Source organism: Triturus cristatus, chromosome 4_1 (assembly GCF_964204655.1).
Source record: "Triturus cristatus chromosome 4_1, aTriCri1.1, whole genome shotgun sequence".
Taxonomy (NCBI): Eukaryota; Metazoa; Chordata; class Amphibia; order Caudata; family Salamandridae; genus Triturus; species Triturus cristatus.
The window spans coordinates 305,933,452-305,959,321 of NC_140585.1; the positions used below are offsets into that span (position 1 = coordinate 305,933,452).

At 47.8% G+C, this 25,870-nt stretch overlaps 1 protein-coding gene and 1 long non-coding RNA gene across 2 annotated transcripts in view; one reads left to right on the forward strand and one right to left on the reverse strand.

Moving 5' to 3' along the window:
* Positions 1 to 18,202, forward strand: part of LOC146854830 (uncharacterized) — a 45,167-nt gene extending 26,965 nt beyond the window's left edge. The window contains exon 3 of the long non-coding RNA XR_014981221.1: positions 15,390 to 18,202. This is a non-coding gene — a long non-coding RNA (uncharacterized LOC146854830). The remainder of the gene's footprint in view (positions 1 to 15,389) is intronic.
* CACNA1C (calcium voltage-gated channel subunit alpha1 C) overlaps positions 1 to 25,870 on the reverse strand; it is a 2,189,932-nt gene that overhangs the window by 495,191 nt on the left and 1,668,871 nt on the right. The window contains exons 27-29 of the mRNA XM_085652198.1: positions 19,861 to 20,062; positions 19,442 to 19,600; positions 16,839 to 16,949 (exon numbers count right to left, since the gene is read on the reverse strand). Of these exons, the coding sequence (XP_085508324.1) occupies positions 16,839 to 16,949; positions 19,442 to 19,600; positions 19,861 to 20,062 (472 nt within the window). The remainder of the gene's footprint in view (positions 1 to 16,838; positions 16,950 to 19,441; positions 19,601 to 19,860; positions 20,063 to 25,870) is intronic.

Below are 25,870 nucleotides of genomic sequence, written 5' to 3' on the forward strand. Positions count from 1 at the left end.
GCCCATTCGAGTGGCCATCTAACACCACATAGCACCCCTCAGCATCTACCTGTTCCTGTACTCCCTCATAGGGGACCTCCTGAGCCAACCAGACGCCCTCTCCCCTTGCATCCGTGCTATAGCCAGCATGCTAGAATCTACTCTTCCATTTTTTACTGAGCCTGTCGGCCTCTTCTTGGAGTAGGTGGGTCTCGGGCAGGCATGCCATCTGTACTCCCCACCTTCATAAGTATGCTCCAACCCTCACTCGCTTGGCATAATTATTCAGTTCCAGGTGACCATGGTAATCGCCTCAGCCATTGAAGTACTGCCTATCCTCCTTATGGTCCTCCTCCCTCCGTCCTTCACATGATCTCTGTAGCGCCTCGTGCATCTTAAACATGTGTGTCAGAACCACAGTAACTACAAACTGTATCACACCCTGACTCTTTGACTTGAGTCCAAACAGGCTTGATTTGGTGGACCCCCTTGGTATGCCACACCCATCCAGTGCTATAGTAAGCAACAATACTCAAAACCCACAACTGTATAAATATAAGTGTTCATAAACAATTCTCTCTTTCGCTGACCCACGACATACAGCCGCCCCCCCCCACTGGGATGTTACACAGGGGATGTTAGGGATTAAGTCCTGTTCTCTAGGCCCACTGCTTCCATCACACCCGGACCAATACTTTTCTACTCCAACCCTTCGGTGCGGTTGTTCATCCTGCTCCCTGGTCTCATTGGTCTCTGCACTTTTCACCGCTGTTTGCCTCTGTGGACCGCCATTGTGGCCCCGCCGGTCGACTCCGTGAGTAGGCAACATCTCCAGCCAGTGCCATGCCTGCTGCGGTTTTGAGAAGACGTGTGACTTAGATCCCTGCAGTATTTTTAATATTGCCGGAAATAATATGTTTTTTCTAATTCTAATCCCTACATCTCTTTTTAGCTGCCTCAAAAGACTGCCATTGTTTTGGCTCCTGGCATGTAAAGTCCGGGTAACAACATGATTAAGGCATCTCCTTCGCGTATTTCCATGCCTCGTGGAGCAGGACATCACTGTCTCTGTAGATGAGGAGCCTGAATATAATGGTCCTGGGCGGTGCCCCTGGAGAGAGTGGAATTGACGGTATCCTGTGTGCATGTTCTATCTAGAAAAACCTCAAGAGCCCTCACAGCTTAAACTCTGTCATTATCCATTTCTCTAAATATAGTTCCAAGCTTTCAACCTCTATTTTTGTTTTAGGAAATCCCACCAGACGTACTTTGTTTCTGTGGGAATGTCCCTCAGGGTCCTCTACCAGGAATTCCAGTGCCGTTGTCCGGCGGAGCAGCACTCCCATGTCCTAATGCATAGCTGGCTACCTCCAGAGTTGTCGCCTCTGCATGCTTTTGTACTTGCGTGACTCTGTCCATTACCATTCAGAGATCTTAGCCCACCGAGCTTAGATCCACTGCCACTCTGTCTGCCTTCGGTTCCAGTGACATCCGCGTGTCCTGGATGGCTGTCATGACATCTTATAGCGTCCATTCTCTGGGTTGCTCATCTGGGTCCCATTTAACCACCCCTGGGGGCTCCACCACCTTAGTATAATTATCTATGTTTGTTTGCGTAGTTGCAGATTTGGGCAGTTTGTCTTTCACCATTATGAAGGTCTGAAGAGGGGTCCCCAGGCTGCCCTTCTCTGCCGTGCGGTGCCTGCTCCTGGAATTCCGTCACACCATACACAACACTGAGGTCTGCCAGGGCCTGTAGTGTCCAGGCCTAGCAGGACATGTGCTGAGGCTAGGCCTCTGACTTAGGTCGCAGCCAGTAAATGCACACATACATACTTGGAATCATATATGAGCCAAGACCCTGAGCGGTCTTGCGCTCCTTTATTTATGCCTTCGGGCGAGCCCACCCTCCAGGTGCGTGCAGGCATGCTACAATGTAGAGTGCAGGCTGGATGGCACCGTCACTACATCCCTCCAATCTTTTAGATACTATGTTCTTATAATGTTCATGACTTATTCCTTAGACATGCAAAGTCTCTTAGTCTTTGGCTGGGGGCGGGATTCGGTCGAAGACCATACCTCTGCCTCGGGAGTTGTTCTCAACCCTCGTCCCCTCAGAGTCATCCTCCGATGATGGTGTGCTCGCACTGGGGTTTATCTGTTCGACACCTGCCGGTGTTACTCCTTCTGGGCGCATTGGCGCCGTGCATTATTGTTCCTTGGGGTACTCCGTGGCACCATTTCTTCTCCCCACTCTTCCGTTCCAGTATCTTCATCTTCCGCTGGGAGCCTGCCCCCCACTCTCTTGAACCACGAGACGTTCCTCGTGACCACCTGGGTCCCGCGCTTGGCCGACACCATGGTTCCCTGCATGTTGGTGACCTCCCACACTTCCGGCTCGTACAGGGTGCGGTACTTCCATCCAGGGTACCGGTCCTTCACGATGACCCTGTCTCCTACTTGGATGTCCCCCCGTTTGCGCCCGGCGCGCTAGGCTTGCCTTGTCGCCAGTGGCCCGTCTCCTGGCTTGGTCCAGATCCGGTCAACTGCTGGATGGATCCGCAGGAAAGCAGTCTTGAGGCATCTTCCGGAATAGTAGATGCGCCGGGGCACACTGTGTTGTACAGTGAGGTGTCTGACGGTGAGCACTCAAGAGTTGCTGTAGGTAGTGCTCAGCATCATCGCCCTTCTCAACTCCAATCCTAAGAGCCCTGTTCAGAGTCTGCATGAAGCGTTCTACTTCTCCGTTAGCCTGTGGCCACTTTGGCATGATCTTGCGGTATCGAATCGCTAAGGACGTCAGGTACTCCTGGAATTCTCTTCCTTGGAAGGGTGGTCCATTATCTAACTTGACTTCTTCCGGAAGTCCCATCATCGGTTGAAAACCGTGTGAAATTTAAGGCCATGAGTTATATGTATAAAATCAAAGCTGGCTCTGCTCCTAAATATTTTCAAACTCTAATTCACCCTTATCAGCCCCCTTGTTTACTTTGTTCGGCCACTCAGGGTAAATTCTTGGTGCCCAGAATTAAACTTAAAAGAATGGGAGGTCATTCGTTTGCTTGTCTTCGTCCATCCATATGGAATTCCCTTCCTATAGCAATTCGTAATGAAACTTCATATATGAATTTTTGTAAACTTTTAAAAACGTGGTTATTTAACCAGTAAATCACCTTGAATTGCATTTCCGATTTCCTTTATTTCTTTTGTCCTTTGTCAGGTTTAGCGCTGGGAAACCCTTGTTGGGTAGCTGTGCGCTGTATAAAATTAATTTAACATAACATTTAACATAACATCGCGAAGACACGGTCGAGCGTGGCTTTGACCTAAGGAAAAGCCATCGACGACACCACCTCCACCACAGGGAATTTGGAGTGTGAGTCAATGAGGACCAGAGTACTTCATCCATCGGGGAATGATCCGAAATCAATGCTGACTTGAGTCTACGGCTCAGGACATGGCGCTTCAGTAATGACTGGAGATGGTGCTGGGTCATTGCCAGTGATGTTGCACAAGTGGCATGTGCGGATGGCTTCCTCGACCATAGTGTCCATGCCAGGGAACCATACTTTGCTTCTGAGACGGGCTTTAGTTTTCGCGATCCCTTGATGCGCCAGACTGACCACTCTCTCTTGAAGACTCCTGGGGAACACCAGCGTTGTACTGCGCAAGACAACCCCGTGCAGTCCTCCGCTCAGCTCACTGCGGGCCCTCCACAGTTGTTGACGGGACATTCTTTCCTCTTCGATCAGGACACGTGCTCCATCGAGAAAGTGTTGCCAGCTCCTGTCCGCCAGTGTTGTCTTTATCTTGGCCAAACCTTCGTCAGTCTCAGTGGCTTTTCCAATGTCTTCAAGCGTGAGCGCATTTGGGCAGGCCTCGTGAGATATCACCCGGACTAACTCCTCCGTGTTGTCCTCATCGGCAAGCCGTTCTGTTGATGCGTCCGTCTTGGCCGGGTGACGTGACAGAAAGTCAACTGGGTTGTTGACCCCAGGCCGAAAGATGACTTCAAAGCGATAGGCTTGCAGTTGCACTGCCCATCTCTCTATTCGCGGGGGAGCCAATCTGGAAGTGCCCGCAAAGAGGGGAATTAGAGGCTTGTGGTCTGTGACCACGCGAAACTCCTGCCCGTGGAGATAGAGGTGAAAGTGTTGGCACCCCCACTTGATAGCCAAAGCTTCACGCTCTACCTGGGCGTACCGCATCTCCGTCCCCGTTGGGGCTCTGCTGGCGTACGCAACTGGTACCCACTCTTTTGCTGTTGTCTCTTCCATGAGAACGGCTCATAGACCCACAGGGCTGGCATCTACCACCACCTCGGTGCGCCTGTTGGGTTGGAAGTATGCCATGACTTTTTTGTCAATGAGAGCCTCCTTCACAGAGTGGAATGCAGTGTCCTCTTTCGCAGTCCAGGCCCAGAGTTGTCCTGATTTTGTGAGGTCCTGGAGAGGCTCCGAGACAGACGCCAGATTCGGAATGAATCGGCCACAATATGTGGCCATTCCTAGGAAGCTGCGGACTTCCGTTGGTGATGTGGGTCTCAGGGCAGCGCGTAGGACAGCGGCCTTCTTCGGGTCAACCTGGAGGCCATCTCGAGAGAAGATGTAGCCGAAGAACTCCACTGACTCTTGGTAGAACGAGCACTTGGCTTGGGTGAAGGGTAAGTCCGCTTTCTGCAAGTCGTTAAAGGGTGTCTTTGAGATGCACGTGGAGCTCTTCTAGTATTTTCGAGAACACCAGGATATCATCACTCAAGTTGATAACTCCTTGTAATCCCGTGAGTGTTTCCCTTATAGCGTTCTGAAACACTTCCGCTGCGGAAAATACCCCAAACCTCAGGCACTTGTATCGTCGTAGACCCCCATGAGTGGAGGATGTTGTGATATTCCTGCTGTCTGGATGAAGTTCTAGCTGGTGATAACCAGTTTTGAGGTCAAGTTTCGTGAACCACTTGGCCCCATTGAGGTCTGCCACGATGTCATCCATGGTGGGCGTGAGATGTCACTCCCGCTTCACGGCTTGGTTTGGAAGGCGCATGTCGACACATAGCCGAATGGCTCCAGGTTGCTTTTGCTTGGGGGCTACGACCAGGGGCGACACTCATGGGGTGGGGCCCGACACCTTCTCTATTACACCCAACTGCTCCAGCTTTCGTAATTCCTCCTCCACTTGAGGGCGTAGGTGAAACGGCACCCTCCTGTGCCTCTGAGCTGTGGGCTTGACCGTTAGATCAATGTGGAGTTTGAATAGCTTTCCCTTCAGGCACCCTAGCCCCTCGAATAGCATAGGAAATTCTTTGAGGATATCTAGGGCGTGTAAGTCATGCACCTGGTAGGCGAAAAAGACTAGCTTTAGGTCTTCCGCCGTGTGGCAGCTGAGGAGTGTTCCTCGTTTTCCCTCGGTGACGTGAAACTGCATGTGGAGGCAGCGCCCTTCACTGGATACTTCAACCTCCATGACTCCTCGCCGGGGAAGTGTCTCCGTCTCACCTTAGGTGTATATTTTTGCCCTGGAGGGTGCGAGTGGAGGTCGCGGGGATAGTCAGTCATATTGCTCACTATCAATAACATTCACTGACGCCCCAGTGTCTATAAGCGCTTTGACTGAGGAACATGGGTGCGATGGTGCACATGGGTGGAGGCCGACGTCTCGGACCCTCTCGACTCACAAACAATACTATGAAGACGTCATCATCGTCTGCGCCTCAACCATAGCCCGGCGGGGTGGCGTCCACTTGCTCCAACGGGTCTTCCAGCGTCAGTTGTCTAACTGCTGTTGACGGTCCACGCTGTCCCGTAATGTTTGTTCATTCTCTTCCTCCTTGACACACCTTCGCGAAATGGTTGAGTTTTCCGCATTGGGAGCAGGTCTTCCCCCTTGCAAAACATCGACCAGACGGTGGATGATCCAGGCCGCAGTTACCACATGCGCTCGTCTGTGGCTATCTTGCATTCCCTCTTGGTGTCGCAGGTCGTCTTTGAATGGGGTCTACCCTTTCTTCTTTTATCACCGGAGGTCGGGAGGTTCCTGACTGAGCAGCGGGCCGGTGAAGGGCCGCCTCCATCTAATCCGCCCGGACGTTGGATAATTCGTGGGACCTTGCGCACACCAGAATCTCGTCCAGAGTGATACCTGGCTGCCTGAGTATCAGGCTGCGCAGCGTCACCGACCAGCACCCTTGTAGACTTGCTCCCTAATTTCTTCCCTCTGGTCGTATAACGTGCAGGAGCTCGCCAGTTTCCTTAGTCAAGCCTAGGAGACGTGTATGGTCTCGGCTCCCCCTTGTCTCGCCTGGCGGAGCTTGAATCGCCCGAAATCAGGGTTTATCTGAGGGTCAAAATGCCTGTTCAAGGCTGCCACCGCCTCGTCGTAGTTGTCATCAGCCCCTGTGTTTGGCAGGGTCTCGAACAAGTCATAAAGTTCCCCTCCTCCGTAACACATAAGGAGCGAACGTTTCACACTGCCATCTGTTTCTCTCATGCCCACAAAATAATGATCCAGGTGACCAATCCAAGGTTTCCACCGTGCTGCCGCCGTGGCCGGATCAGCCAGTTCGCTGTACGGGGGGCAGGTGGGCCGCCGTGGCATGGCCTGGTTGCGGTGGTGCATGCAGAGGCGCCTGTAGTAGGACCTGCTGTTGTGGCGCAGGAGCACCAGCTCCATCCGGGTTGGGGACACTCATGGCTGCTCAAACGCAAAGCTTCTGGGTGAGAGCGACACCTGCCGTGCTCCCAGGGGTGTATCCGTGGGCAGGGCGTGCTCTAGTTGGTCACCCTGATCGGGGCGGGTGTGCGCGCAGGACTGCTTGGCTCACCTGTGTCACTCGGCACCGTACGCCGCCCAGACAGCTTCACTCTCTTCCCGCTGGGCTGCCGCAGTGGCTTAGGGCTCCTGGCAGCGTCACAGTGCCGAGTGGGCACCCGCCGAGGCAGCACGCGCCAAAGCTGTTCTCCCGGAATTCTCCACCGCTCCGGATACTGCGACGGGGGCCATACACCATGCACCACAGCACTAGGAGAGGCAGCGAAAACAGGTGAGACGCGGACGCGGCAGAGGCGTGGGTGGGACCCACCTCATCGCCAATGTAGTCCAGACCTAGCAGAACACACGCTGCGCTGAGGCTAGGCCTCTGACTTACGTCGCAGCCAGTAAATGCACACATACACTTGGAATCATGTATTAGCCAAGACCTCGAGCACCTCCGGGTGCGTGCAGGCATGCTACAATGTAGAGTTCAGGCCGGGTGGCATCATCAGAGCCCCCACTTCTGCTGGCGCCTCCCCCTGCTCCGTCAGGGCCCTTTGTTATTTAACTTGCAGCTACGCAGACCTTCTAGGCTAGGCCTTTGTGCTGCTACCGCCAGTCAAAGCCAGGGAAAGATAGCTGGGCCGCCCGAAGCCCCAGTGCAGTCCCAGAGATTCACCTGCCTCCTAGCACCAGTTTACAACTGTGACCGGTGTGATCCATTCCAGGAACCACTGGGGCCCGAGCACGCTCCCTTCCGATGTATTTCAGCCAGAGCAGGGGTCGGGACGGGATCCACTCCTGAATCTTCCTGGCGGTCTCCATCAGTCACCGCAGCTCCTCAGGCGACGAAGGGCGTCCCTCCGGTCAGGCACCGCTACCCGCTATCCCTCTACTCACCGCCGCAGCCCGTCGTTCCCGTCACAGTCGGCAAATCCAGTCAGGCAACATCCGAAGCCGCAACATCAGCGGGTCACCACCGTAGCCGATTGTTATCTACTTAGGAGATCTGACCACGAACTCTCACAGCTACTGAGGGGCACCTCTCCTCGCCACACTCGAAAACCGCAATATCGGGTGGATGAGTAGTTTTAGGTATGGATGATTGCACAGATTTAGGGCCGGGTGTTCGGACGCCCAAATGCACGTTTCTTTCCCATGGCTTTAGGCCACGACCCCTCCAATCCACAAAATTAATACAACCACAATAAATATAAAAGTAGAGCTAGGATTATTACATTATAGAAAGTAAAGTAAGAAATAAGAAAACATGTTGATAGTCTTAACTCCGTAATCATTCAAAAATAATTGTGGAGAATGTCTTCTGTCTCTTAACAGAGAGAGATCCAGACTGTGTCTATGTGCGGGTTAGGCGCCTCCTAAACGTGGGGATTATTTTAGCTTTGGTAGTGTGGGTCACAGCCACAAAGGTCTCATGCGATCCCTCTAGACACCCTCTCAGTGGTAAAGGTGGGGATGAAGTTCTTTCTTGCCCCCCAAACAGTGTATTTGTAATTTGATCCCAGATGTGACAAAGAGCCATAAAAGGACCCCACTGTACACTCTTCGAGCTGTGGATATGAGGGTACACTCGAGCGAGTTGATGTTCTGCAAGTCAAAGTCTTAAGAAACTCCTCTTGCTGTTTGGGGTTACTTTTGTAATACTCAGGATAAAGGTTTGGTGATAGGTCCTTGATCATAGTGTGTCCAGTGGATAACTTCTTACTCAGGACATTGAACGTGGATGTCTCAAGTTATTGGTGCTTGGGACCATACTGTGCCTGGGAAAGCTCACCTACACTTGGGATGTTGCTCTTTTTCATCTTATGGTTAAGGATTTAGGGGGCGTATGGGGGATTTTAATTGACTGTCTTTCGTATCAGTCAGTGGGTTGGTTTTGAGGGGCCTGTCTGTTATCTGCATGAAATCAGAACACAGACAGCTGCTAGGACACAGCTCTAGACGAGGGTGAATAGGCAGCGTGCAGCTCCAAATGCTGAGGAAGTTCCAACTGTCCATCCGGGCACTGTTCCTTGTAGCTCTCCAACTACAAGGGAAACCACAGCTTATCTCAGTTGTTTTGCAGTTGGGCCAGCCGCTCACTTCGATCATATTTAATGTAGCACTCAATGTTTTGGTGCCAGCCTTTCAGACAGCCTGTCTCTTTTTTGTCTTTCTCAAATAGCAGAGGGTTAACGGTTATCTTATGCCAACTCTACTTTGTGTATTCCAGATTCAAGCCAGACCACAGAAAAAGCATCTGAATATAAATATTCGCTAATGCTGTTGCTAGGCTGATTTAAGGTTGTTATTACCATGCTTTCTTGGGCAAGAAGCTTTTGTTGAAAATTCTTTGAGTTGTTTAAAGGTAGTGGCAGAAGATGAAAGCTAGGGGCTGAGAAAGGACATTTACACAAAATAAGGCTTAGAGCCCAGAAATCGCACCCTAAGCTACACCATAAACACAGAAAGGAGAGGTGCCTTTGCAGGGAAGGAAAAGTCCCTTCTGTCATGTGCAGATACACATAAAACAATGTTGTCCTGTTTTAATGGTGCATTCAATACATGAGCACCACCCTTACACATTTGGTACAAGCGGGACATAGTGCTTGCACTTGGGCTGATGAAACTGTAGACAGAGGAGTCTGTAGGCCTCACCAAGTGATTCAGCCATGCTGTGTTGCAAAAACCCGAATCACTAAAACCAGCCTACAGCAAGGGGTATAGGAAGAATGCTGCTTTGAGGGTGACAGCAGGGTAACACGCTTGGTGCCTCCTCTCCGGTTTACAGACAGTTCCAAATGTGCATAAACTTTGAGAAATGTTCAGGTAAAAGAAATCAAAATGGCTGGATGGGAAAGCTCACACAAAAGGCTGAAGACGTTCTTTTATTTCTGGACTTTGAAAGCCTACTGTGGAAAGTGGAGAAACATTGGCATAAGGACTCACAAATATAGACAGAGGGGCAGGAAGACACTGTCAGAGACCCCATGACTGCAGACACTGCTACTGGGAAAGGAAGACCTGGATAGTGATAATTCAGCTGATCATGATCAACATGCTCTGTTCATAAGAACACTATATATATATCTTGGATCATTGTTGATTGTTATTCCATTATAATCGTACTGTGTCCCACATTTGTCCTGGTTTGTTCACTATTATTCCATTCCCATTACTCCATTTTTCATTATTATTTTATATTATTGTCAGTTTTTCAATTATAGGCCTGCTTAATCATTTTTTTAATTATTTGCGGGTTGCTTGTGTAACCATACCACCTATGATTTCCAAACGGTAAGTTGTTTTTTTTCTTGGTCTACAGCCAAAGTACTTAGCTTCACTTATTCTCAGAAACCGTTATTTTCTCTTTGTGCACAACTCTTGATTTATGTTCTTGGAAAATCTACGGGCCTTGACATCTTTCCCAGTCTGCGTACTTGGTTGTATGTCAGAACAACGCATGCCTTTACCACGCATGCCGTTATGCTGCAGTATTTTCAAAGAATGCGTCTTTGCCAGGCATATCGTTACAACGACATGGCTTAGGGAAAGCCCAGGACTTTGGAGCCAGTATGGAAAGCGTTGGACTTTAATTCCAACACAGCTTTCCCAAAGATGTGTCGTTGTAACAACATGCGTGGTAAAGGAAAGTGTGGTAAAGATGCATTTGTTGTAACGGCCACGTTGTAACTGCAGCCCATTGTTTGGCCATTGTCTTAAAGGCTGTTTCCCTTCCTACTTACATCATGTAGAGAAAATTGACTAAAGGGGTGATCAGAACTTTGTTACCCTGGCCTGTATCCTCTCCCTCGATAGTGGTTTTTGAGTTTATCATTCTCACCAAGCACTTACAACCCAAAGATCTCAAGAAGCCTAGGTTTTATCAGGAATTGTGGTAGACTGGCATTCCTTCTCTTTATAATAAAGATTAGCCCTTCACTATCATTTGACAAACTTTGTCCAAAAAACTAAAGAAAAATGCAGTTATCTATTCTTACCATGAAGACAAAATTGGCCGTATGTGCTGGCTTAAGTTGATCATTTAATTGTTTTTGGCCCTGCCCTCTACCACAATAAAACGTCTTTGTAAGTAAATTTGTAGAAGGTCAATATAGTTACAAAATATTCAGAATCAAAGACAACTACGCTTATAATTAGAAAGAAGCCTATAGAGAGAAACAAGGAAGACATGCTGCACAGGGCAGTGTTGCAGAGCTTCAGGGAGTAACCTAACACCGCACAGAGCTGATATTATTGAAATGTCACTATGGCAACATAGCAATGTTGCAAATGAGCAGCCTCATTGTAAAGGGACATCAGCATGCGGCAGACCAGCATTCACCACAATACAGCAGAAGAGTGGGCACTTGCATGTCGTATTTCTGTCTTGCGTCTCCCACAAGTCGACATGTTGCTTCACTGAGATACCGAAGTTCACCTATACAATGTGGTTGATTTGTAAAAAACGTAAGTGCAAGGGTTCTCGTCAGGAGGCAGCTTGCACCAGCCCATTTCTCCTGTTAGCGCTGCCTAAAACAGAACCAACTACTAACCATGAAAGTGGGGAGAAGATGTAGCATTAGGCCTGAGCTGCCGACTTTGGAGCTGGGGAACCAGGTTAGAAGAGTCTCTACGTTGGCTCATCATCCTGGGATTCTGGGCATATCACCTAATCTCCCCTGCCTACCATAAATGAATGTGTCCTTAACTGGTGCTCATGAAAAGAGCTGGTGATGATCATTAAGTGCCAGTGCTCAGCACCGGAAACCCCCGGCTCAAATTAGGCACTGCCGAAGATAGAAAGGAAATGCAATCAAAACTGCGTGAATAATCTTGTCTGCTGCTGCAAAACAAGAATCGTTACTGTCCCCAATTGGTCTTCTGTGATTAAAGTTTATCATCATTCTGATGCATACATTTTAGTTTTGTTTCACTGTATGCATACATATGACAGATCTCTGGTGCAATTAACACAAACCACTGCTTTCTTGCCTGGTGTGTGTCGATCCATAGCACACATTTCTAGAACCACCCTGGGGCTGAGGCCTTAATAATGAGTACCATGCATTAGAGCAGCACCAATAATTATTATTGGTGTTGTGGACAATTACACCATGCCAAGCGAAGGGACACTAATGAACATGTTCTACCATGCCTTGTATGAGACTTATGAAAGCAGTAATGTGGGGGCAGAAGTTGTAATTCGAAAGTCTACAGTGTGCAGCCCTAAGCCAGCAGGGGGCTGGCCAATGCCGTTAATGCAGACTGGCCCATTTGGCATTAGCGCTCTTGATTCAATTTCAAACCGCTGACTCCCATCGTAGTTGTTGCTAGTAAATATTAAACAGTTGCGTGACCTGCACTGATGTAAATGTAGCTATTGCGAAGAAAACCTGCCCTTAGGGAATGAGATAGGACACAAGGAGATTCCGTCGTAATCACTAGTCTAGAAAAAATACTTTTTTTCCAGAGACCCCTCACCCACCAGGGTTGCCCCTAGGTGGTATGCATCATCATTGGGGTTCCTCTCAATCCTCTACATATTGAGGCGTGCTGCGACTTGCGAAATACGTAGGAGCACTTAGTTGTAGACTATGTGTGGTGCAGTGATGTGTGGAGTGGGTGGAAAAATATTTTAAAATGCCTAACTAGTAGACCACTATTTTATTCCCACCCCTAGTTGGTACGGTTAAAAATCAGGGGTTATTAATGAAAGAGAACCCGACTATAATGAGTCTGGCTGTCTCAGTAACGTGATTGTATCAATATGTTTTGAGCTGGTCCCCTATTAGCTCTTCATCAGGACTCCACTGGATCCAGCCCTGTGTGTGCCACTCCTAATAGATCCTAACTAAAGGATGTCAGTGGTGCACACTTATTAGGCATACACTGTATACATATGGTACTTGTATTTTAATCCGTATGGTTATAATGCAAACTCTTGCATCATGGTCAATGCCAGGGGTGGAGGAGCTTGTAGTCACACATTCGTCAAAGCTTCCTCTGGTCCAAATAACCTACTGCTATCCCTGGAAACCGCATGCGGTCTACAACTAAGTGCTCCTACGTATTTCGCAAGTTGCAGCACGCCTCATCCGTAGAGGATTAAGAGGAACCCAAATGATGAAGCATGCCACCTAGGGCCAACCCTGGGGGGTGAGGGGTCTCTAGAAAAAAAGTATTTTTTCTACACTACTGATTACGACAGAATCTCGTTGTAGCCTATCTCATTCCCTAAGGGTAGGTTTTCTTCGCAATACTCAATTTTGGTCTCACTACTGAATTAATAGGAAGATAAACCTAGCCGCTACATCTACCTCCCTCTTTTCTTTTGTAAGTAAATGTAGCTATGCCACAACTCATGGTCCATTCATCTCTGCATTGCAGGTTGGAACAAATTCTAAAGCAGTGCCATCCTGAAGAAACACATGGCTGAGCTGAACTCATTGTCTGCCTAACAGAACTGAAAGACGGCTACCCTTTTGGGTGGAGTTACCCCAAATCTGATTTAAGGACACTGCTTCGCATACCTGCACTTGCGGGCCATGAAGCAGAAATAACCCTCAGCTTGCTTCTGGTGGTGTAGGTGGTAAACAAGACTTCATGTATTCATCCTAACATAAGAATGTGGAAAAGAGCGACACTTACATAAGAAAGATGGGGAGGTTCCGATACTTCCTCAAAATCTATCGTCGGCACTTACGCTGAGCATTTTAACGTTTTAGGTCTTACGATCAGGACTGCCCCAGTGCCCCTCCTCAAGAGGAAGAGTTAAGAAATGTGTTCTCAGCCTGTGCTGCCGATCAGTTTCATTGTGTGCTCATATCCAGTTCCCCGTGGAATTCTTTTTAACGCAGTGTGAAAAATCTTACATATTAAATAATTGAGTGTCGCAGCCAACGCTATTACTCCTACATGACTTGCACTGTGCAGTTATATTATTATTATATAATTAATAATGACACCAGGGGTCTCACGAGCATGTCCGCCTACATGAAAACAATGTCACAATGTCTCAGAACTATGCAAATTTCCCCAGGATAACTGGCTTAGAAAAAAAAGTGTACAGAACAAGCACAGGTCTTCTTTATTCTTTCATGAAATCCTGATCTGACTCTGCAAGTAAGAGCGAAATCAAGCCTGCACTGCATATAAAGCCTGACGGCTTTCCTTTTTATCCCTTGCCTGTATTACTTACTTTAATTATATAGATCTCTACAGCACACCTACACATAGCCTCCCCTTTAAATAGATGCCAGAACTTGAGGCAGATTAGAGTATAATTCTTGTAGGTGAACCACGTCACATTTTCATTTCTTTTTTTTTATTAATCCCAGTGCCGTTACACACGGACAGTTGTGATCGGGTGGCGTAGTATGCCATGCAGGGATAGCGCTCTGCCCTACTCAGAGGCCTAAATATATGGGATAGCTCATATTTGGTTACTAGGCAGAGAGCCAGATTTTATGTACCTATTATTTATTCAACTATCATAAGAATTCAATAAACACTCTAGCCCATCTCTTTATTTCACATAAGTTGAAGAAGTAGATGATCAAGCATTGACATAGTTCATCTATTTTATATTCAGTGAATCTAAGAAGTTAAACAAGGCAATAACTTTGACCCCTACCCCTTTCCCTACACAATACCAGAAAGCAATCCCCTTTTCCTTTCAAAATACCAGAGGGCAATTCAATGTCTGAACAAGGAATACCGCTACATTCTAATGTGGATAACAACACTAATTTGTAAAAATTGACATAAAAGAAGATACTTTCAAGCTACTGAAAAACAGTGTCAACACATCCATAGTTGTAAGGGAAACATTTTTTTCTCACGAGCAGGTGCCCGTGCCAGCTCCCCCTGCAACAGTATTCTGTCTAGCTTGCCCACAGTCCGCCACCCTCTGTGCCTGTCTATCTGCTGCCCTCTGTTTGTGCCTCCTTTGCTTGTTTTTCTACCCTCTGTTTTGCCTTTTCTGCCCTCTGTTTTGCACTCTTCTGCTCTTTTTTGTCTTTTCTTCTTGTTTTTCTGCCCTCTGTTTTGCCTTTTCTCCTTGTTTTTCTGCCCTCTGTTTTGCTTTTTTCTGCCCTCTTCCCGCCGGTTCCTTCCTCTTACATTTTCATTGCCCCTCCCCCTGCCACCTGGCGTCCCGCTCACCCCTCAGGACCTAATTAATGGAGGCTGCAGTGCAACCCCTATTGAGCAGGTCCTCGTACCAGCTCCCCCTGCAACAGCTTTCCTGTCCAGCTTGCCCGCAGTCCGCTACCCTCTGCCCTCTGTTTGTGCTTCCTCTGCTGATTTCTTGCTCTGTATTGCCTTTTCACAAATTTTTCTGCCCTCTGTTTTGCCTTTTCTGCTCATTTTTCTGCCCTATGTTTTGCCCTCTTCTGCTCTGTTTTGCCTTCTCGGCTTGTTTTTCTGCCCTCTGTTTTGCCTTTTCTGCTACTTTTTCTGCCCTCAGTTAGGCCTTTTCTGCTCCTTTCTGCCCTCTATTTTGCCCTCTTCTGATTTGTCTTGCCTTTTCGGCTTGTTTTTTCTGCCCTCTGTTTTGCCGTTCCTGCTTGTTTTTCTGCCCCGTTTTGTCTTTTCTGCTTGCTCATTTTTCTGCCCTCTGTTTTACCTTTTTTCTGCTTGTTTCTTCCCTCTTCCTGCAGTTTCCTCAAGACCTGTCGCAGGGGGAGCTGGCACGACGAAGACCTTGCACCCCAGTGCCCAGATACCACCAGGGGTGACAGTGCCGTGCTCTACAAATGCTGAATGATTCAGCCTTAATGGCTCTAAAAAGAAACTTCTACCAATATACCGTAAACGAGCACTCTAGGACTTTCACTGCTCTTTTCACATTAGCTGCTAGGAACACTCTTGGCCAAGACGCCTATAGATGTTCATGGATGATCATCGTCCCTGTACAAAATTAAGCTGGCAGTATCTTGAAATGTTAATATTACTTGTGTATGTTGTGCTTGTCATTCTAGACAAAGGCAGGAAATTGGAGATAGGTGTCCTAATCGATAACTATCTTGAACAAGGCATCTCCTTGGACATGAATGTCCCGCTAGCCAAGGATGTAAAATTCACGATTGAGGCTAAAAAAAACTAAGACCTTGCACACATACTCTGATCTCAATCTTTGCCATGGAACACTGATTCATTTCAAAACTCCTTCATTCATGCATAAAGTCCAATTTGGTCAAGTGCCAACCTAGCTCATAGAAAAACTGTCGTTATAGCACAAACTAGTGTCCACCTCCGAGACACTAACAACAGATTCAAAAGCAGACCAATTGTTACGGGACTGGTTGCACGGAACACTCTGCAACCTCCCATCAGAAACAGATTAACTAGACTTTAGAAAACTCGTACAACCTTATCCGTCTAATTAAGGCAATACATGAAGGCAAACCTATATTATCACCAAATGCAACTGTGTCATCTACTGTCAAGGCCAGCAGCATCAAAAACGTGTATGGCGACTCAGTTGTTGCATTCTATAACATACTAAAATAAATGAATGTACAAGCCTCGAGGATTCACAGTATGGAAGTTGTATGAATGTTTTTTTCCTATGCAAACTGTATTTAGCAAGACATGGGCAACCCACTATCCAACAGCTGCTTCCACTACTCACTTTTTTAGCTAGATGGGTTTCTTAAACAAAGGACAAGGAAAAGGGATAGAGGGAATGGGAAATGAGAAATCACAGACAGGATTACACAATGGGGAAGTCACTATCGTTTTGTGTGTGGCAGAGACCTTCCAAAAGATACTGACTGCATGAATAGTTTCATTATAGTGTAAATCGCTGGGCTCCAAACAGTTAGAAACACTGATAATACCTCTATGCTCCATTTCTACGATACACAAATATTATTTTATTGGCACTATGAGGCACTCTCCGGGCTCCCTCTAAGAAGCTTCTGTTATACAACTCGCCAAGCACAAAGTGAGACTCCATACCAGCAAACCCCCTTTTTCGCGGCAATTATGAGAAAGATCACCCTTTCACACAGCACATCCAAAAAACCTTCCCACGGTCGGTCTGCTCCGAATGATAACAAGGATATCCCACCACCAAACGTCTTTTGATCCACAGCGACACCCACCTTGGGTTTGAACGCAATGAGTTTGAGAATCATTTCCACGGTGAAGAGGCCGGTGAAGAGCATGTTGAGGATGTTCATGGCTTCTTTGAAGGTGCAGCTCTGGCCGTAGTGCTACACAGAAGACAAGAGAATTCTGATCTCAGCGCTGAGCCATAAACGATTGTTTGCATCTGAGATTGTTATTGTATGGAATTATGTGAAAGCTTAAAATCATTAGACGAGAGACATATGTCCGATAATTATTGAATTGTAACACAAATGTAATCAGAACGATAACTATGTAACCTGAGCAGAGACTAGAATAACCACCTTTCTTTAGTAGTGCACAGTGCTCTGGAATCGCTGGAGCAGAATGGCCCTTTGAAATGCTATGCATCTCTAACATTTCATTTCACAGAATCTCAATGATTTTAAATTACTTAAAGGAGCTGCATAAGGATTTTGTAGTGCTGATTCTCCCTCTTGTTTCACCTTCGCAAGACTTTTACAATATCATTCACCCCCATGAAGAAGAGTCTTACATTTAGGAGAGCACTGGTTTAGTCTTTAGAGGCATGACCAGTTTACTCAGGCATGCATCAACCCACTCGGAGCCTGTCCCTCTGAGTACACATAATAACTCTTAAATTAAAGCTAGCTAGACACTTCGTAGGAGCGGGTATTTCTGTCCTGCTATTAATGGTCACAGGTGAAGTGCAATCTTTAACAAACTTGAGGGAAGGATGACTGAAGTTAGGTTAAAAGGACAAAAAGAAAGGCAATAGAAAAGGAGCAGGGGGGGAAACTGGTCTGGAACTCCTCTCATCTAACAATAATACTACAAACACGCACGTTTGTATTCATTCTGAACAAACTTTGGTAGGTAAGGTCGCTGTCCTAGTTGCTCATAATGTTTCTGTTCCATGCTCAATTTGGAACATATTTTTTGGCACTCAGTATGGGCAACTACAAACAAATTCCCATATTGAATAACAACATTTTTCATGAGAATCTCTAACTGGAGTCCACACACTGAATGAAAAACTCAACAGCAGTAAATCAACAAGCCATTCTTCAGTTTTCTAATAATAATGTTCTGGAGTACTGCTAATTTAAAGACTTTGACTTTATGGTGATCTTAACATGGTTCGGTGTGTAGCAGAGGATACCACCTTCCGTTTTTTTCATTTCTGCTGACTGCATAGGAACAAGTCTTTATCACAATTCAATGTCTGTTTTAAAAAGCTTGTTTGATTATTTTTTTGCAGTATTCTTGATATTTCTTTTTAACTTTTAAAAAAGTCAACATGGTCTAGTTTTGTTTTCTCGACATAAAATATCTCTGGATTCAAAAAGGAGTCTTGTATTTTAAACTCCCTTCGTTATGCCAATAAATGTTATTGTGTGTGGCCTTCATTCCTGAGTATATTATTCTCAGGTATTCTCATTCACTGGAATAAACAACATGTTTTTGATAGAGTAATTACATTGTAGTCTCCTTCTTGAATGGGTTAGTTGTATTCACTTCCCTCAAAGTGACAGGGAAAAAGTGCCAGAAGTTACCAGAAAGAATGGAAAAGCGTATGTCCGTGTTCTAGTCCTATTTAACCGACACATCTCTAGATGGGCTGTATTGTTACAATGGAGGCAGGCATTGGGTAAGATCAGACAGTTTTGATCTGTTTGCCATGAATGACACTATTACCAGGTATTAATGAATTTAATTTTTATTCTGGCACGCGTTAGCAGTACAAGTAGTCTGTGTACAGTACGGTGTGCTGCTGTCTTGAAACAGAAGCAACTACAATATAACTGGATTTAGCAGCGTTTACAATAAAAAAAAAAAACGTTTTTGGGGATTCCCTAACAAGAGAAATTGTTGTAGTGGTCAATATTGAAACCTTAATTGATGCTTTACAGGAATGTCAAAAATTCGACCACATTTTCCTGGTGGAAGTTTGAAAAGATGACCAGTTTGAGTTTATAATGTACGAGGTGGCATCGAAAAAGCTTTTCAATCACATCTCAAACTACTGTGTACAGCCTGCTCCGAAAGGGCCAGTGTCCCTCTTAGTGCAGCTTGATCTCCATCTAAGTACAAAGCTGCATATTATGCAAGACAATTCCAACCTACCACAGACTTGGCTTTGAACGGTATTTATTTAATAAAAAAGAGAATTTTTCTAGTAGATTATGACAATATTTGAGCATGATCATCTTTGTAGAGGTAATAATAAATTGAAGGCTAATAGCTTTGAAAGCATTTCCACCTGTACCATTAATTTTCTTGACCCTCTTGTAAGGAAGGATTCAGTAGTCAGAATAAGCTAGTCCCATCTTGTTTCATTTTACTATTAATATTGTCCCATAAGATTCTTGAAGTTTCAGAAGAATGAAAGCTTTCACTGTATACAGCAACAACGTCTCAGCCACCCAGCAGGGTTGCTTTGCAGAGAAACGTCCTTAATGGAAAGACACAAAACCACTACCTTTATATACCAAACCTTGAAAAGGTATGAACCTCCTGTTGAGAATGATGACCTGAACACAATACTAAATAGTGTTCTTAGATCTGAAACCCTCATGGTAGATAGGTACATATGTCCAACTGCTTTATCTCTCACCTGCATCGCCAGGCAGATGGTGTTAAGCAGGATCAGCACAAACATCAGATACTCGAAGTAGGTTGAGTTCACGACATACCAGACCTTATACTGGTAAGGATTCTTTGGGATGTATCTTCGCAGGGGACGGGCTTTCAGGGCGTATTCCACACACTGGCGCTGCAAGGGGGGTACAGAAGGTAGTAAGGGCCAGTAGTAACAAAAAGGAATTCGCAGGCACAGCTGATGTTCTACGTCTTACAGTCCAGAAATCTTAGTCCTAAATCTATACAGTTTACAAGTCTCAGATATAGATTTCCAACATTTGAGAGTTTGATGTGCGGCATTAGAGAATAACCTGAGAGTTCAGGCTTTCCCCAAAACAAGGTGGTATTCGTCATCTTAGGCAGATCCCAGACATTGGAGCTTCTGAGACTTACTTGATTTTTGTCAAGTTCACAGTTCTTGTACTCCTGCTCTCCCTGCTCCTGAAATGTGACAATGACAAAACCAACAAAGATGTTCATCATGAAGAAGGCGATGATAATGATGTAGATGATGAAGAAGATGGAGATCTCCACTCGGTGGTTGTAGATGGGACCGATGTCCTCTGTGTGAGAGTCAATGGCCCTGTACAGAAGTCTGGAAAAGGAAAACAGTTGACAATTGAGATCTGTGTCCACTTTGGTATAATTTCACATACAGAAAACAATGCATTAACGTGTGTTATTCCCTGCATGTTTGATCCATTTTAAGTGCATCACCCCAGTTATGAGCTCACTGCCATAGCCAGTCATTGCAATGAGAAGGAAACCTCTTCAACAATCTTTGGGGGTGAGAGGGGGCAGTGGCGGGAAGAGGGTCCAAATCAGCAAAATGGACAGGTAAAAAGTTAATGTAAAAATAAGAGCTTCAGTATGTTCGTCTTTTTGTATGTTTAATTGCAGTTTGCTGGTAAATTTCAGCTTTCATACATGGTAGTCCTTTGTGTAGTGTGGTAGGGCACAGTGCATTGAGCTGACACCAGAGCTTAGGCACTACTCAATACGAGAAGCAGGTACTGTGAAAAGTCATGCACTGAGCTACTGTTTTTTATATGAAGGACTCCCTGGAATGAAAATGCCTCTAAGGCGTCCAACCATAGCATTTACAGACTCTTAAGTTAATAGAGGTGCAGTAACTCACATTTGATATAGGTTGGCTCTACCCTAGCATGGGTGTGGTTGACTTGAACTGACACGAGTTCCACAAAGTGCAAAAATTAATATACTGTAGTGGACCATGCCATTACTGACCCAGTTCAAAGTAGGCTTACAGAGTGAAAGGAACATAACCTGCCTGGAACTGTAGGCTCAAATCACAATGTATCACTGTCTAAATTCGAGTTTGTGTTTGTATAAGCACTACAACAAGACTGAGCATCCAGCACTGTCTAGTGTCCTTTCCTCAGAAACACAGCACAGTCTTCAGGGACACAAAATTAAGAAAGTAAAAGGAATTCTGGGAGGGTTCAGAACTGAAAACCTTCCAGGCCCTCCGGAAACATTTCACCTCCACATGACCCAATGCTACATATATCTTCCGCTTTGCCTTGCATTTACGGTGTATCAACCACAGTTGCAGCACCTGCCGCAAAATAACCCTCTCTAGGCCCAAGTTCTTTAAGGGCCATTGGGCTGAGGTGGAATCTAGCAGATATATATTGATTTCTGGTCATTAACTCACCAGAGTTCTCTGGAGCCCTTTGGGCTAAGTGAGAGAGTTGGGTTGCACACTAGATGATAACGATTGAAAAGATGCCAAGATGGCTTCACTGGAGTTGGTTATTCCCTCTTGCCTGATTCAACTAAAATATTTTTTTCACATAGTGTGGTCCTGTCTGACTATCGCAAGATATTGGGCCTTTATTTTTACTGCCTTATCTGAAATTCAAGCGAGACCAGTTGATTGTTCCCCCCGTAGTGCACTGTTGGGCATTTTGGGGGATGTGCAGGGATATTGAGGGTGAAGCACTCTAGCCAGCTCTGGCACTATGATGGCCAAGCATTACATTGCTCGTCATTGGAAGTCCTCCTCACCACCTACTATTACTTACTGGGCTGGGGGCTAAAGTGGAGGAGCCCATCTACAAAGCAAATATAGCCTTTTACATAGCATGTGTTCACAACGCATGCGATTACAACGCGGTCGTTACACTGTTGTTACATCGCAGTACCATTACAACGCAAGTCATTACAATGACTTGCTCTAGGGGGCGTGCTGGACTTAGGAATAGTATAATTTACTATTCCAACTTCAGTGTGTGCAACAGTAGGAAAGGTGTTGGAATGGTAAATTGTACTATTCCTTTTTTTTTTTTTTTTTTTTTTTTTTTTTTTGAAAGACCTTTATTTAGCAAAGTAATGATTACACTGCGTCACGCCAACAACCCGGAGGCAGGCCGCGATATCGACAAATGTGTCCAGTTAAGGCGCACCATGGCAGAAGTCATAAGTAATGTCAGCATCTTAACATACAGGGAGATACACACCAATGACATTGATGAGCGGTACAATGGCGTAGTCAGTGAAGAGTGGAAGGTCTTACATTTGTGGGCTTCGTGGACTAAAAACAAATCCTAGGCACCCGGTCCCGTCCAGTCGCTCCAGCGAGTACCGGGACCGCAGCTCATGTAAAAGGCAATGTATAGATAGATCACCCACTGCCACCTTTTCTCCCAACCCCCCCGCAACAATCGGAGGGAAACAGAAAACTTTCGGTGCAGAACTAGTGCAATAAACCAACAGACATCACAGCTCGCTCACGCAGGGGCTCACGTACTAGGACCCGTCCGTCCTGGAGGGACGACCACGAGTAGCATCGGTGGCTGTAGGAGGAGCACAGGGCAGCAGCCATAGGGCAGGGGGGGGGGGGGGACGCAGCAGGACAAGGCAGCAAATCTCCCGGATGGGGAGGGGAGGCAACACGACAAATCCGACAGGCATGCGGCAGGCACGGGATCCAGCAAAAGCAACACTCTCCGCTACCCCCAGGCGCACCCACCAAGCAGGCATCCATCCACCCATCACAGTGTGGATAGGGCTCACAGGCCTACCCCATGTCATCCGAAACGCCCGTCCCGGGGGAGTCCACAGATGCAGCCGAACCCGCCCGCTCTCTTGTCCACTGCAGGAAGGGTTCCCAGATGTCATTGGGCCTAGATGCGGTGGGCATCGACTCCCAGTAGGTCGTGAGCTGCGTCTGACCATACGCAACGTCACGAACCCATGCGGCGAACGTAGGCAAGGCTCCACGGCCCCAGTGTATCGCCACCTGACGTTTAGCGTAAAGTAGCAGCATCGCGTGCAGTTTCCTGTCAGCGGGTTCGGTGTCTTTAACGTATCCCAGGAGCCCCAAAAGCGGAGAGGGCTCATCAGTCCTGTTTAAAATGCGGTTGATGGCCTCAAAGATGCTCGACCAGTACTCAACTAGCTTAGGGCAGCTCCACGCCACATGAATGAAGGACGCGTCAGCTCCGCCACACTTCCAACAGGAAGCGTCAGTGCGGATCCCCATGCGATGCAGCAGCACTGGTGTGCGGTAGTACCGGTGCAAGAATTTAAAATGGACCAGTCGGAGTCTATAGTTCGGTGACAGCGCTGTGAGTTGCTTACAGCAATATTCCCACATGGCATCTGACAGGGCACCGTCCAGATCTGTGGCCCAAGCCTGTTTGGCCCCAGGCACGGTGAGCGGTGCCTGCTCCTGCATGCAGTTGTACAGTCTGGACACCAGCTTCGCGGGGGAGGGTCGTGACAGCAAGTTTTGAAGGGCATCCAGTTGTGGGGGTTCCTCGGGGAATTGAGGCCACATCTTTTTGCAGGACTCCCGGAGAGAGTGATACAGGAGCTCGTCCGAGAACGAGGTAGGCTGGCCGTCCGAGCGGACACCCAACTCCCCAAACGTCCCATCAGGGTAAAGGTCAGCGAAAGTGGCCACCCGTCTCCCCTGGAGCGTAAGAGTATCTCCCCTAGCGCTAAGGCAAGGCAGCATCGGATTGCTTCGCAGCGGTATGGCCGGCGCATAGAGCAAGGGAAGGCCCGCCCTCCGGCGTAGCTCCTTCCATGACCAGCGGATCATCTCAACGGTGTCCACCTCCTTCGAGGGGCGGGAAACCCTGCCATACAACGCCACCCGGAGCGGCAGCGGGGCAACCGCAGCCAATTCCACCGCCACGTGCGGCTGGTAGGGGGTGGGGAATGCCCAGAAGTGTAGAAATTGAGCCTGAGCGCACAGCGAGTAAAGCTTAAGGTCAGGCGCTCCAAGGCCCCCCTGCCGCAGCGGGAGCGTGAGCAAAGCCCAAGAGGTCCGCGCCTGCCGCCCAGCCCACACCAGAGACACAAGTAGGGAGCGGACTCGTGCGTGGAAGCATGCAGTCATGGGCAACGGGAGATTAACGAACAGATAAAGGAATTTCGGGAGAACTACCATCTTTGCCAGCGCCACCCTCGCCACCAGGGACAGGGGAAGTTTGTTCCAGACCTCCACCCTCCGCTCCAACCAGTCGACCGCTCTGCCGAAGTTTAGAGACCATAGTTCCTGCGTGTCCCGACTAATCCAAATACCCAAGTATTTGACCGCATCAGTCTCCCAACGTAGGGGGTAGTCCGAAGGAGGTGGAGCTGTCTCGTCAGTGAGAGGGAATGCAACGGACTTGGACCAGTTTATAGACACGCCCGCCAGTCCCTCGAAACGTACAAATTCTCGGAGCAGGGGATTCAAATTCTCTGCGGGGTTGGAGACATACAGAGTAACGTCATCTGCATAAAGCGAGATCAGCAGGCTGCGAGAGCTGAAGCCTATCCCCCTCGCCGTGTGGTGTTGGCGTATTCTGGCCGCCAGTGGTTCCATCGCGATAGCGAAGAGGAGGGGCGACAGAGGGCACCCCTGTCTAGTCCCCCTGGAGATGGGAAAGGGTTCGGACACCAGGCCATTCACTCGCACCCGAGCACGAGGTCTGTCATATAGCAATTGGATGAGATTAATAAAGTTGCGACTGAAGCCCATCCTGCTCAAGACACGAAAGAGGTACGGCCATTCTAACGAATCAAAGGCCTTGGTCGCGTCTAAGAACACGACCGCGGCCTGGACGGAGGGGTGAAGATAATGTAGGATGGAGAAAAGTGTTCTGAGGTTGTGCGAAGTGGCACGGCCAGGGACAAACCCCGACTGGTCTGGGAGAGCAATGATCGGCAGTAGCGGCTGTAGTTTGTCCGCTATGACCTTGGCAAAGATTTTGGCGTCTACATTTATGAGAGAGAGGGGACGATAGGAGTCCAGATACAGTTCGTCTTTGTCGGGTTTTAAGAGAGTGACAATGAGTGCCTCGCGCATGGAGTCTGGGAGGGCATTCAGCTCTAGCGCCTCCACGAATACAGAGTGCAATTTCGGAGCTAGTTCTTCAGCGTATGTCTTGTAAAACATTGTGGTAAGGCCATCTGGGCCGGGAGCCTTATTAGCCGGCATGCTTTTAATGACCTGAGCTATGTCCTGAGCCGAGACAGGCAGGTCCATGTATTGCCTATGGTTGTCATTGAACCAGACAAGGGCTATAGAGTCAAGAAAATCGTCCAGGGAAGTCGGGGCAGCCGAGTGTTTGGACGTGTATAGAGAGGCATAAAAGTCAGCAAAGGCCTTCAGCACCGCCTCCTGGCCCGTGACCTGCGTCCCCTCACTGGACATGATGGTGTGTATATAGTGCGCCTGAGCCTGGGGAGCAATCAGCCTAGCCAGTGTTCTGCTCGGTCTATCACCCTCCCCATACCTACGGGCTTCCGCCTGTTTCCCCAAGAACTTCACCTCTCTCTGCGCCTCCTCATTGTATTCCAATAGTTTTGTTTTGAGACTACCTGCATTAGCCAACGTCGGGTCCCGGCAGAAGGCCGAGTCCAGCTCCTTGAGTTCTTGCTCTAACTTAGCCAGTGTCCGGCGTATGGAGTGTAGCACCCCCGCCCGCCGAGCTATGCACTGGCCCCGTATTACCGCCTTAAAGGCGTCCCACACCACGGCCTCAGAGGAGGCTGAACCCTCGTTGTCCTCGAAGTACTTAACAATGTCATCCCTAATTTCTTCCGTGAACACCTGATCCGTAAGAGCGTGGGGCGGCAGTCGCCACGAAAACGCCCTAGGGGCCACGTTGGGTATACGCAGTTCTAGCATGCAGGGGGCGTGGTCCGAAAGCGACCTAGCCTGAATCTCCACCTCCCCCACCCAGGTAGCCACCTCAGGGGACAGCAGCCAAAAGTCTAGACGGGACCAAGCGTCGTGGTGGCACGTGATACAGGTCCCCATTCTCTCTCCGGGGTGTCGGAGTCTCCACACATCAGTCAGTCTCCCCTCCTCCAGCACATCCAGCAACGCCTGTCTCGCCTTCGTATGTGTAGGCCTACTAGTGCCCCTTCTGTCCAATTC